Consider the following 12,159-nt stretch of genomic DNA (forward strand, 5'->3'; position numbering starts at 1 on the left):
AGTTATGAATTTAAAACGATCATTGCAAAATATTCAATATTTGTTTACTTGTTTTGGCTCAATTTACCAAAAATTAAAATAATACTTAAATTAATACACTTTTTATATACAAGTACTTTAGCTAACTCCATGAGCGAATTACTTTCAGGGATCAAGATTCGAATCCCTTACCAATGTAGGAAAACCTCGTAACTTTTCACAGATAATTGGGTATGGAGCATCGATCTACATGTTTTATGCATACCGAAACACATTTCGACCTAAACCACATCTCTAATGGTGGAAATTGTATGAATCAGAGTTCCAGTCCACCAATGACATCAGTCTGCACCAACCTTCTGCATAACAGGGTAAAGTGTAATCGATTTTTTTTATTACCGATGCTACTTTTCTGTCATCCAAATTTGTTCACATCCACAAAATCTTCCCCGTTGTGCCGTAGTATATTATTAATGCTCCTATATCTAACTTTTCATGGTCTACAAAATCTTCCTCAACAAAGCTGTAAGATACATCACTGAGTTTATAAGCTAATTTTTACTTTCTAGGTTCTGTTATATATAGCAGAGGGAAAGTACGGCGATATGTTAAAAAATGACCACCCAAGATATTTACATTTTTGGACTGAGGGGATCTTGAAATGCCTTGACAGAACACTAACCATTCAACAGACTCAAATTGGTCCACGCGGTTAGTTTAGTTTAATCGAAGTGGTACTAAGAGGGTGTCAAAAATATTCTAAAATATTGACTAAAAATCTCTTAAAATTATAAAAATGTTCCCTATCAAACACCCGGTTTTCACATTAACATGCCAAATTTTATCTCTTAATGTTTACCCCAACCTGAGATATTGAACGAAATTTCGCACACCACCCTCTAGAATTTCCCACTCCCATTTTTTTGCTGTTTTTGGGGTTTTCAATGAAGGACTTTCAATGAAAACCTGGCCCCTATTTAGATATTACGTTAGAAAAAGCAGAAAACTCCCCGTTGGTCAGACGTGAACCCAAGACCATGTAGCAGTGTTCAGTGGTGAGGAATTTAATGGTATTGTTAGCGATAATATTTTAAAATTTCTTCATAATATTAATGAAATTTAATATTATGAAGATTATAATATTATCTACAACTCGAATAAATATCACAAAGATTTAATGCATAAACTCATTTTAATTATTTAAAAGAGTAAAATGAAGTGCACTTCATAGCAAATTTAACAAGATTTTTTCAATATTTTATCCAAAAATCAAACAATATTTTGCAGCATCAATAAAAATTTCCAAGTCTTCCTCATTAGGATCTTCCACGTCCTAAGAGAACAAAATAAATAAATAAATAATTATAATAATAATAATAATAATTATTATTATTATTAGTCTTCCGTCTTCTTAATTATTATTATTATTAAAGTCTTTCGTGAAGGGAAACCGCACATATGTCGCGTTGCCGTGTACAAACACAATAAATTATATTTTCCTTTAAAATTTATAGTAATAATAATTATTATTATAAATTTTAAAGGAAAATATATATTATAAATTTTAAAGGAAAATATAATTTATTGTGTTTGTACACGGTAACGCCACATATGTGCGGTTTCCCTTCACGGAAGACTTTCTATGGTTCCTTATTTAGATGTTACAAACCTCTAGAACTCCATGTGACAAGCCCATTGGTGTGGGCCGAACAAAGCGTTTATAAAGAGTTAAGGCCCATAAATAACGCTTGAAGGGAGGGAGAGAGGGAAGAAATTGAGCTTCACCGCTTACCATATACACGCTTCAATGGAGTTTTATCCACCAGAAAAGTATTAAATAATAATGAAAGTTTATTCATATGAATATTCACTTACTTCTATTCCTTCTTGGAGGCAATGGTGCACCTGAAATTTCATTTAAATCGTGTTAATGTATGGCATATTTTAAATTTTATTAGCAAATAATGCACGCATGATTAATTTTAACCAATAAACAACAATATAATTAATAATTTAGCATATTTAGAAACGATTATATAAGCAAAATTTCTTACATCTTCACTGTCAAACACTTCATCCCTGCACAGAAACAATAAAAACGATTCTGCTTGAGTTTCGGTTTCATAGAACTTGTCAACACATCGATCTAAGAGCTCACCAGTCTGAATGGAAGAATTGCGTGTAAAATTTAAATTAACTCTAAGAAATAGTGTACTGTACAATATTCGGTACATTCCGGTTTACACAGGTTTCTACTGTACGTGATAGGACTCACCTTTTGCACATAAGTGCTACTTCTTCCCATTGTACAATTGATTAATCGGTGCGAATATTCATCCGGAAAGGCTATTAAAATATATATAATAAACAGTTAATTATGAATAAATCGAACATTAAAACTATAAAAGAGTGAAAGTAATTTACAGCAAGCAAAATTTTGAAATTCTTCTTTGGTAAATGCGTCAACTCCCCATATTATTGCTAGAAGACATAATAATTCCACGGTTTTCATCATCTTGGAACGGCTTCTGTCTATTAAGCTCTTGTATCTTAAAATGTCCTCGTAAATTAGAAATTTATCGGAAAAAATTTCGGATGTAAGTAACAATTTCCTTTTTCTTATCAAAATTGAAGGAAGTGTGTTTTTTTAATTCTTATAATTAAAACTCCACATCCCCCTCTAAGTAGAAAGAATTTAAGATTAAAATTAATTTAATATTCTAGATTTTAGTATTTAATATAGACCCTGTTTTTCACATGCAATTCCTCTGCCTTTTAACGTGAATGCACGACTTTGCATGCATTCACAATTTACAAAATTAAAGTATGTGTGGCTCATCTGTTATGAGATTTTATTTTAAAAGAATTTGATCGATACCACGTCTCCTATTTTCTATTCTGAAAGTAGAGCCAATGCTGCACCTGGTGTCGGTATTCTATTACGTGGCATTAAACAATGGATTGAATTGTCTTAATTAAACGAGATAAACTGTTTATAACCGTCAATTGAAAGGAAGAATTAACTGTAAGACGTAAAAACTGGGTGTAAAGGAAAAAGTAAAGTAAATACAGAAAACACCGTCTGACACGGAACCTGAATAAAACGGAAACCTGCCTAAAACGGAGCAGTTTTCTATGTTTAAAAAAAACCTGTCAAGCCGGTAAACATATCCGGTTTGCACAGGTTTTACTGTAATTGGAGATTACGTTTTGTATTTGTTATAAAGTATAATTACTATCGACATTGAAAGTTTTCAAATAAAATACATCTGTACTGTTAAAAACTAATAATTTATTCATAACAAAGGAATTTTTTAAAATTATTTTTTATAAACAATAAAACAATATTTTATAAGCAAACACACAAATATAATGGATAATACGATATATTTTATGTTTATGTGTTTACATAAATATAAAATTCAAACTTTCCTACTGTTTTTATTGCTTGTAACACGTAATTTGAATGCACTCGTGTTATAATAAATGAATAACAAAAGACTGGATGATGATACTGACCTTGATTAATAAATATAATACTGCCGATCTTATAAAGTTTACATTATATTTATATAGTAACAATACAAAATTTTATTATTAGAGTCGCACCTGCCAACAACGGCCACCTGTAAACGGAGGTTACTTTTTTAAGAACGTTGCTGACAAAATAATTTCTAAATAACCATCCTTGTTAGTGTCCATTGTTCAGAGGTTCGGCTAAAATAACCTTATATATTAATATAATATTTTATATAAATTTGTATTATACGAGAATTTATACAATGACGTTACTGACAAGTTCGATTTTCTTTTCTTTTAAACAAATAAGAGCATATCCAATATAATGAATATTTTTGAACAGTTTCGGGAAAAATCTTGAAAGAGATTTGCAAGGAATGGCCAATGTACCCAGTCGTATGATTGGAACTTCCTAGTGTATTGATGGCACTTTTTGCATACGAATCTGCATTAGGAGCAAAGAATGATAACCATTTCCATATTTTGTTGCTGTAATCTAACAAATTTGTAGTGACGCAAGAAAGGATGAGAGTTTGAAAGTCGATTCCTTCTAATTTTTCGTACGTAAGAGCTAAACCGATCGAATTACCAGCAGATTTACACGCACCGTAACAGCTGAACAGAGGTATATTATACAAAGATATGAGACTGGACATGTTTACAATGGCACCACGTTTTCTTTCCAGCATTTTCGGTAAGATTGCGCTGGTCATTAACAACACGGAAGTGATATTAACGTGAATTATATCAACTATGTTCCATTGACTCAGTGACAAAAAGTGACATGGCTGAGGCGCCATTAATCCCACATTGTTGATCAATATACCTATATCTTTCGACATTAACTCACTCTTTATTTTTTCGTATAGTGTCCAACCTTCTGTGAAATCCGCCTGAATAACTTGTACGCAAACATGAAATTCCTTTTCCATTTCGTCTGCAGTTATTCTTAATTTTTCCAAGTTTCTACTCACCAAAATGATGTTCATTCCTCTTCTTGCCAGTTCTTTGGCGTAGGACTTTCCAATTCCGTCTGTGGAGCCCGTGATCACTGCCCAAACTCCATATTTCTTAACATTGGGAGGGAAGAATCTAGAGAAAACGAAGAGCTTTAATCCGCTAACGAAGATGCCCAAAGAATGGATTAAAATTAGTAAAGTAAAGATGAACCCAACAAATGCCAGAAAATAAACGTATGGAATTTCGAATTGAAACATATCGAATGAACACGTTGTGTCGTATAATAGATATCGTTGTCATGTGAGAACAAAGGCATATTATATTTCTTCAGTGTAGCATAATCGTGATATTACGTCAGAAAAATTCCATCGTCTTTCCGTGTCAAGTGTACTCACATGCGGAAATTACCCTACAATTGAAACGCGCCATCTGCCAGCCGTAAATATTCACCCCCCCCCGGCGGCAAAGTGGCTGTCGAGCTAAAGTCGTTAAATCAATGACTTATTTCGTAAACAAGACTGAGGTGGCCGAGGAATGGGTGCGCGAGACGATTTAATTGTCACATTCCCGACCTAATTAACAAATCGTACATCGTGGGAACGATGTACGATCGGGGATCTGTTAATTAATACTGAGGGATCGCCCGTCGAGATAATTTTGGTCATCGTTTTACATCGAGTTCAAAGCGGAATTTGTCCGACTCTCCTCGGAGAGGGCGGTGGTCGGGGCCTGAACGGTCCCAGCTGCACCTTCTCCGAGTCAGAAAAACACATTTAGAGTGTAATTTACGGGATCGACGTCCGGGGAAGGGCTTGACCAAGGCTGTCTAGATGATACAGGCCGTAACTCTGAAGCCGAAACTTTTGGTGACGTCATTCCTCGGGTCCGTTAGAAACACGTTAGAACAAGATAGACTTGAACGAGATTTCGTTTGTGATCGGATTAGCTGTAGTTGGATTCAGATGTTAAAAAAATTATTACTTGTAAACTATTTCCATGGATTAATATTAAATCAATAAAGTAAGTTAAACTTGAATACAATAGATTGATGTTCACATATTAAATCTTAAAGAAAATGAGCTATTTTTATTCATGAACGCTAAGCCTAACTGATGTTTTCAATGTAAATGATTTTCAAAAAATTCATACTTTGATAATTTAATGTAGTTTGGTTATTTTATTTTTTCCTAGTTGAGTAAATAAGATAACTTATTAATGAAATAAGAATTTAGAGCTATATACATTTATCGTTTTTACATGTAAATATACCCGTATAAGCAAATGATACTAAACTTGTTTAAACATTCTAAAATTTAAACAATATGACTCATATTTTCTATATTTTTTGAAAATATGATGAATAAATCTGTATTTATAAAAATTCTTACAAACAAAACAATAAAACAATATGTTCCAAGAATACCATATGTCAAACGAAAAATATTGGTAAAGATACAGTTCCCAAATCTTTGTACTGTACATGTATATATAGAAATGTAACTGATTACTGTACATATGTCCATAATGCAAGAACGTATACAATAGAGACAATTCAGATTGATTACATTTAAATTTATTTAACATTTTTTAAACAAAGACCAGCTTCTAACATAAGATGCATATATACTGTATACCTTGCATACAAATGTACTATATATTTTATGTATATAAAACTAAAACTTTATACTTTTTCAGATTTTTTTTATGTGTATATTTATAAATAGCAATTTAAATTATTTTCTTTAATTTTAGATGCCACGAAAATGTTTTGTGCCTGGTTGTACATCTAATTATGGTACACAGAAGGAATACACTAATGTTTTCAGTTTTCCCAAAGATCCTGTTCGATGTAAACAATGGATTAAAGCAATACATAGAAAAGATTTTGAACCAAGTACTAATTCTGTAGTTTGCATACATCATTTTGATGAACAGTTTATTATTAGAGAAGATAGTGCAGTGCGTGATGATGGTACTGTTCTCACTATTCGACGCAAACATCCTAGTCTAAAAAAGGATGCATTTCCTACAAAATTTCCAAATCAGCCATCATACTTATCTACTATACTTCCAACAAATAGATGCAATTTAGAAGAAAGATCAACTGAATTGCTTGAAAGAGAAGAAAAAAAGTATAAAAATTGGTTATCCACAGATAAGATTAATTTTAAGGAGTTAGAAAAAATTGGAAGGAAAAGAATTCCTGAAGATTGGATTACAATACCATCTGAAATGGATTCATTACAATATATTTCTTTTTTAAAAATAGATGTTACACAATGTCCAAAAATTATTATTGGGATCAAAGTTATGGAAGATTTATCTGTTGAAATATGGCAAAATGAAATTTCGATTGCTCTATCAAAATTTAAGTGGATATTAAGTGATAGCATGAAATGTGATCTATGGAGCAAGTTTGATTGTTTAATAAGTCATTTGAATTCATATAAGTCAGATATAAGTGATAAATTGAAATATGCATCCAATTTGATTACCAAATGTCTAGAAACTGATCCAAATCCCAATCTTTCAATGAAATTACGTTTTATTTGTGAACAAAAATCTTCTTACAATGAAAGTGCCAAAATACTCATCAGAAACACTGATGTTTTCTTGTAAGTTTTTTTTCACATATCCTGCAGCATACAGACTAATTCGAAATATCTCAATATTGATACTGCCACATCCTGTTTATCTTAAAAAAATGGTAATGGATTTAGGTCATTATCAATCCGGAATAAATAATTCACATATTACTTACCTGCTTGAAAAATCTAAAATTTTAAATAAGGAAGAATGCATTGTGAATTTATTATTGGATGAGATTTATGTCAAACCCAAATTACTGTACAAAGGTGGTCGAATTGAAGGCATGTCAAAAAATATTGAAAACACCGAGGCAACTACAATGCAAGTTTTTATGATATCTTCAGTATTTTCCAAAAACAAAGATGTAGTTGCATTATTTCCCGTTAAAAATTTAACTGGCATAAAATTACATGAAATGACATGTAGTGTGTTAATATGGAATAATTATAATCATAAGGTTGCTCAAATGCCCAGTAATCGGCATGGGAAATTAACAGTAGAAACTCAAAAAGCATTAGAGCATACAATTAAAGCAATGTATGAACTTATAGAATTTATATTAAATGAACTTGGAGCACATTATGTGTTATTGGGTAAATTTCAGACAGATATGCTGGAAGCTCGATTTGGACAGTATAGACAGATGTCAGGAAGTAATTATCATATTTCTGTTTCTGAAGTTATTGAATCAGAAAGAAAACTGAAATTAATAAGCCTGCTAAATATGAAATCATCCAAAATTGGGAATTTTCAAATTAAAGCATTTCTTGAATCTTGTGCTAATAGTGCAGAGTTGGATAAATTTGATTTTGATGTTGAAGAAGCATTTGAAGGAATAATGGAAAAATCTGATGATATTATTATCACAGAACAGAACATGTCAGTTCTTATTTACACTGCAGGATATGTTGCATATTCAGTAATTAAGAAAACTTCTTGTGAACAATGTAAATCATTACTAGCATGTGATTCTCCACTAGAATATGAATGCACAGATGATGATTTGGCAAAATATCTGAAGATAATTGACAGAGGTGGTCTTAAATGGCCGCAAGAATTTGTTGTTGTAATATGCATAAATACCTTTCAGATATTTCAGACCATTCTGAATGATTATGAATGTGAATTTTTGGCACTAAAAAATGGAAAAAAAAGCTTTAGTAAGTTTAGTAATGAATAAATTAGTTGAAAATAATGTATTTTATTTTCAAAATAATATTTGCAGTTGTAAGAAAGATAGAATTCAATTGATGAAATGTTGTGTCGAAATAATGTCCAACATATTAATAAATAATTATTGCAAAATTAGAAATGATAAATTAAAAGAAAGGAAACTGGTTAGAAAGTTAATGACATTTAAAAAGTAACGTTAATATTGATTATAAACAGCTTTGTAAATAATAAACATGTAAAATATTCTGTAACTAAAATTGTTTTATTTATTTAGTTTAAACTTTTAATAAAATTTAACATATAAGCACGAATTGATAATTTTTTTATAATTTTTTAAACACATTTAAATAATTATGATTGATAAAATGTTAAAGTATTGAATTGAACAATTTATATACAATTACAATAACATATGGTGTATTAAGAGATATACCTCTAGAATAAAATGTAAATGGAGTACGTAATAAACTAACACGGCCCCAGCATATGACGTCACTTAACTAGTATTACGGCCTGTATCATCTAGACGGCCTTAGCTTGACCCGACTCGGACGGGGAGCGGCCCGGATGGGGGAGTTCGGGGATCTTCGGCGACCCCGCGCCCCGAATCGCGTCCTTGGCAACAGACGGGGACCAATGGGATAAAAGTTAGACCCTCGTTCGGACCAACCAGAACCCCGGAATTTCGGGAAAAATTTTAGTATAAAAACCCGAGACCCCAAGGATACGGGGAGGTTGGGAGAAATCAGTTCAGTCGATTCAACTCGGGATTGTTGGCGAACGAATCAAGTACGGCAGAAGATTTCCGGGACCAAAGTTCCCACCGCGAACTTCCCAACGGAATATCGTGAACGCCGTGGTCTTGCGCTACGTGGACTTTGCTACCACTTCCTCCTCCACACGATTAAAGGAAACCCTCAACAACCGACGACGCAGGAGAACCTTTTTTTCCCGGTGTGTGACTCACGTGCCCCTGGGAAGGACTCTCCATCTTTTGGACGCTATCTCTTCGCTGGACAGATCATTGTTTCTATTGTAAGCATGTTTATATATAAATAAATGCGTTAAAATCGTAAATGCGGTCTCTGGGTAAGTCCCTTTGCGTCCTTTAAAACACTACCCCCATACTGTAAAGGCTTTCTCGCGTCATCCTGACCGGCAGCGAGAGAAGCGAGTCGGGTCAACTTTCCCCTTTCAAAAAGGGGCGATTTCCTCACACTGGTGTCAGAACAAGCTACTACAGTAGGCAGGCCACGTGCCAGTAGTCGAGATTGCTTTGTTATATCAATTAAACTTTTTAAGTTTGCCTTTGATCTTATCGCAAATAAAAAACCTCAAAAACGAATAATTTGGATAGGAAAAATATTCTAAATCGTCGAAAGTTAGCTTTCGTCACCGAATTTCGATTACGCCATTCCCAATACTTTACGCAGTCAGTTACGTCTATTTGGCATTAATATTTAAATCGGATAGTAATATAGCGTATAAATGAAATATATTAGCGTATTAGTGTACAAATAAAGCTTTTTAGCTTGGCGACCGCTATAGTTCGAATGCTATCGTCCCACCAGATCTTTATGACGACATTGCTAAACGGCCTTTCTATTGGTCTAATTTTTGCCATTCCGCTTTCCGCGACGGCAAAAGTTGAAAACTTTGAACTTCGTATTCCGTCTGCTTCGACGGCAAAAGTGACGTCATTTTACCGTCCCATCGTCCGTCGCCGCATGTGAGTACCAGGCTTAAGAGTGGCCTCTTTTACCAAGCCCATTACGGGTTCGGCCAGGCCCACAATGGGGCGACCGGGGCACGACATATCCGGACAGACCACTCCCAAAAATTCCTGGGAATTTCTCCACCCATCTGGATTCCATCCCGGGTCTCTAGAGCGGTAGGCTGTTACCTTGACCGCTCGGCCTTCCATACTGTAGACTTAAACACATCTACCCTCTACCCAAGGTCATAGAATACAAGGTTAGCTCATAGAGAAGAAACGCTTCTCATAGGTTGCTTATTTGACGTCACTTCTAGTCGAAAACGAAATATCTTACTACAGTAGAGCGTCGAAAAGTGGAACCAATTGGGGACTGGGGTCCTTCCAGTTAATGATTTGTTCCAGTTTCCGACTTTGTACGAAAAAATACATTAACCTTGTTCTTGTTCTTGTTCGTGGGTTTATGTTGGAAGGTTTGGCCGTTGTCGGCTTTTCTTCCGATGCGTACATTAACCTGTCCGATGTTCAAATTTTTCTCCGTTGCGTATCGCTTCCTGTTGAATTTTTCTCCGTTGCGTGTCGCTTCGTGTTGAATTTTCGTCGATTTTAAGCCTAACGAAAATTTTTATAATAATCATCGAGGCTATCGTATCGTTAAAAATTATTTCTGCATTTTGTACAAACAAAATAAATATATTAAAGAATATAAAAAAACATGAAAATTATACTTTAGAAGTAAATTTAGTATCAAAAACATTCGATTCAGCACGACACAGTCCGACTGAAAATCGTTCCACTTTCCGGCCATTCCACTTACCGACGTTCCACTTATCGACGCTCTACTGCATGTCCTTATGGTAAAAACATTACCGATCAGAGGCTTGTAGCTTTAATTACACGCTAATATTTCATTAATTACGATTTATATTTTATTAAATGTACTCGTAAATAAAAATGGATTATAAATAAGAAAAACCGGAATATTGAGCAAATCTTCGTAATTTTTACGTGTAAAGTTGAAATTAAAACGCGTTTTTCTAATTTGTAAATGAAATCGATTTTATCTATTTTATGATATTACTAGCTGACCCGGCCACGCGTTGCTGTGGCTCAAAATGTATCTATTATAAATGTATAACACTTCCCCCGTGGGGGGAATTTCAAAAAATCCCTTCTTAGTGTACATTCTCTTGACGTACCCTATTAAAACGCAATCAAAAACGCATCTAAAATAGTATAATAAAAGCCGAGTTCTTCACAGTAAGCCTTAATCCCGTCGCTTTTCCCGCTGGGGAATATCGAAAAATCCCTTTTTAGTGTATATTCTGTTGACGTAACCTATTAAAACGCAATTAAAAACGCAAAAAACCGCATGTAAAATAGTATAATAGAAGCCGAGTTCTTCACGGTAAGCCTTAATCCCGTCCATCTCCCCCCACTGGGGGGAATTTCGACATGTATATTATATAAAAACACGTGCGTATTCGAATGCAACGTTGTGTCAAAATTTCAAAGGAATCGGTAGGAACAAACGAACGTTATATTTTTATTTATATAGATAGAAGATAGAAAATGATCTGCTTCAGTCCATTCTCACAGAAAAGCAGAATGCCTGACAGAAAAGCAAACTTAGGTCGTCGGAAGTTAGCGCCATCTGTTGGACATAAAAGCCTTAATCCATATATAAATATATTTTTGAAAGGGGGAAATGGTGTAGGGGTATGAAAAATAGATAGTAGCCGATTCTCAGACCTACTGAATATGCATATGAAATTTGGTAAAAATCGGTAAAGCCGTTTCGGAGGAGTAAGGTAACTAACATTGTGACACGAGAATTTTATATATAAGATAACAATAATAGTTTGTTAAAAGATTAATTTTGGTAAATCCTACGTAGGTGATTTATATATAAATGAATTAATTTAATTTATATCGTCAAATGACTTCTTTTTTAAAACTAAAAATTATATTGTTCTATTTTTTTAATTTTTAATATTCATGTACCGTAAACGATATTATTTACTGATAAATATACAAAAATAACTTTGTCAAAAGAACAAATTTTTATGTTATAAACATTTGTGTATAACATTATTGATATCAATATATATATTTAAACACTCATCGCAATTTGGTAAATATTAAACGGGCGGATTTTTGGCTATATATTTTGGCGACTTTAAATTAATCCGGTAATTGACATTATTTATTTCGTATTCGTATTG

At 33.3% G+C, this 12,159-nt stretch overlaps 2 protein-coding genes across 2 annotated transcripts; both read right to left on the reverse strand.

Moving 5' to 3' along the window:
• Nucleotides 1-1,152: 1,152 nt before the first annotated feature.
• On the reverse strand, nucleotides 1,153-2,542 carry LOC136970286 (uncharacterized). The gene is made up of 5 exons (XM_067264705.1): nucleotides 2,404-2,542; nucleotides 2,255-2,325; nucleotides 2,034-2,141; nucleotides 1,855-1,884; nucleotides 1,153-1,312 (listed from the first exon to the last, which is right to left on the reverse strand). Exons 1-5 carry the CDS (start codon nucleotides 2,492-2,494, stop codon nucleotides 1,238-1,240), a joined length of 375 nt encoding a protein of 124 aa, XP_067120806.1. The 5' UTR covers nucleotides 2,495-2,542; the 3' UTR covers nucleotides 1,153-1,237.
• A 1,140-nt stretch (nucleotides 2,543-3,682) lies between these two features.
• Nucleotides 3,683-4,789, reverse strand: LOC136970213 (inactive hydroxysteroid dehydrogenase-like protein 1). The gene has a single exon (XM_067264640.1). It carries the CDS (start codon nucleotides 4,713-4,715, stop codon nucleotides 3,768-3,770), a length of 948 nt encoding a protein of 315 aa, XP_067120741.1. The 5' UTR covers nucleotides 4,716-4,789; the 3' UTR covers nucleotides 3,683-3,767.
• Between the last annotated feature and the right edge of the window lie 7,370 nt (nucleotides 4,790-12,159).

The sequence above is a fragment of the Centruroides vittatus genome, unplaced genomic scaffold (assembly GCF_030686945.1).
Source record: "Centruroides vittatus isolate TY-2023 unplaced genomic scaffold, ASM3068694v2 contig_19, whole genome shotgun sequence".
Classification (NCBI taxonomy): domain Eukaryota; kingdom Metazoa; phylum Arthropoda; class Arachnida; order Scorpiones; family Buthidae; genus Centruroides; species Centruroides vittatus.

Bases quoted from the DNA above. Each gene is read 5' to 3' on its own strand.
- LOC136970286 (XM_067264705.1), bottom strand. From the start codon at position 2,494: ATGATGAAAACCGTGGAATTATTATGTCTTCTAGCAATAATATGGGGA. The intron at 2,142-2,254 runs GTGAGTCCTATC...TCTTCCATTCAG, and splicing joins GTAGCACTTATGTGCAAAAG to ACTGGTGAGCTCTTAGATCG. The intron at 1,313-1,854 runs GTAAGTGAATAT...TTGTTCTCTTAG, and splicing joins GCCTCCAAGAAGGAATAGAA to GACGTGGAAGATCCTAATGA.
- LOC136970213 (XM_067264640.1), bottom strand. From the start codon at position 4,715: ATGTTTCAATTCGAAATTCCATACGTTTATTTTCTGGCATTTGTTGGG.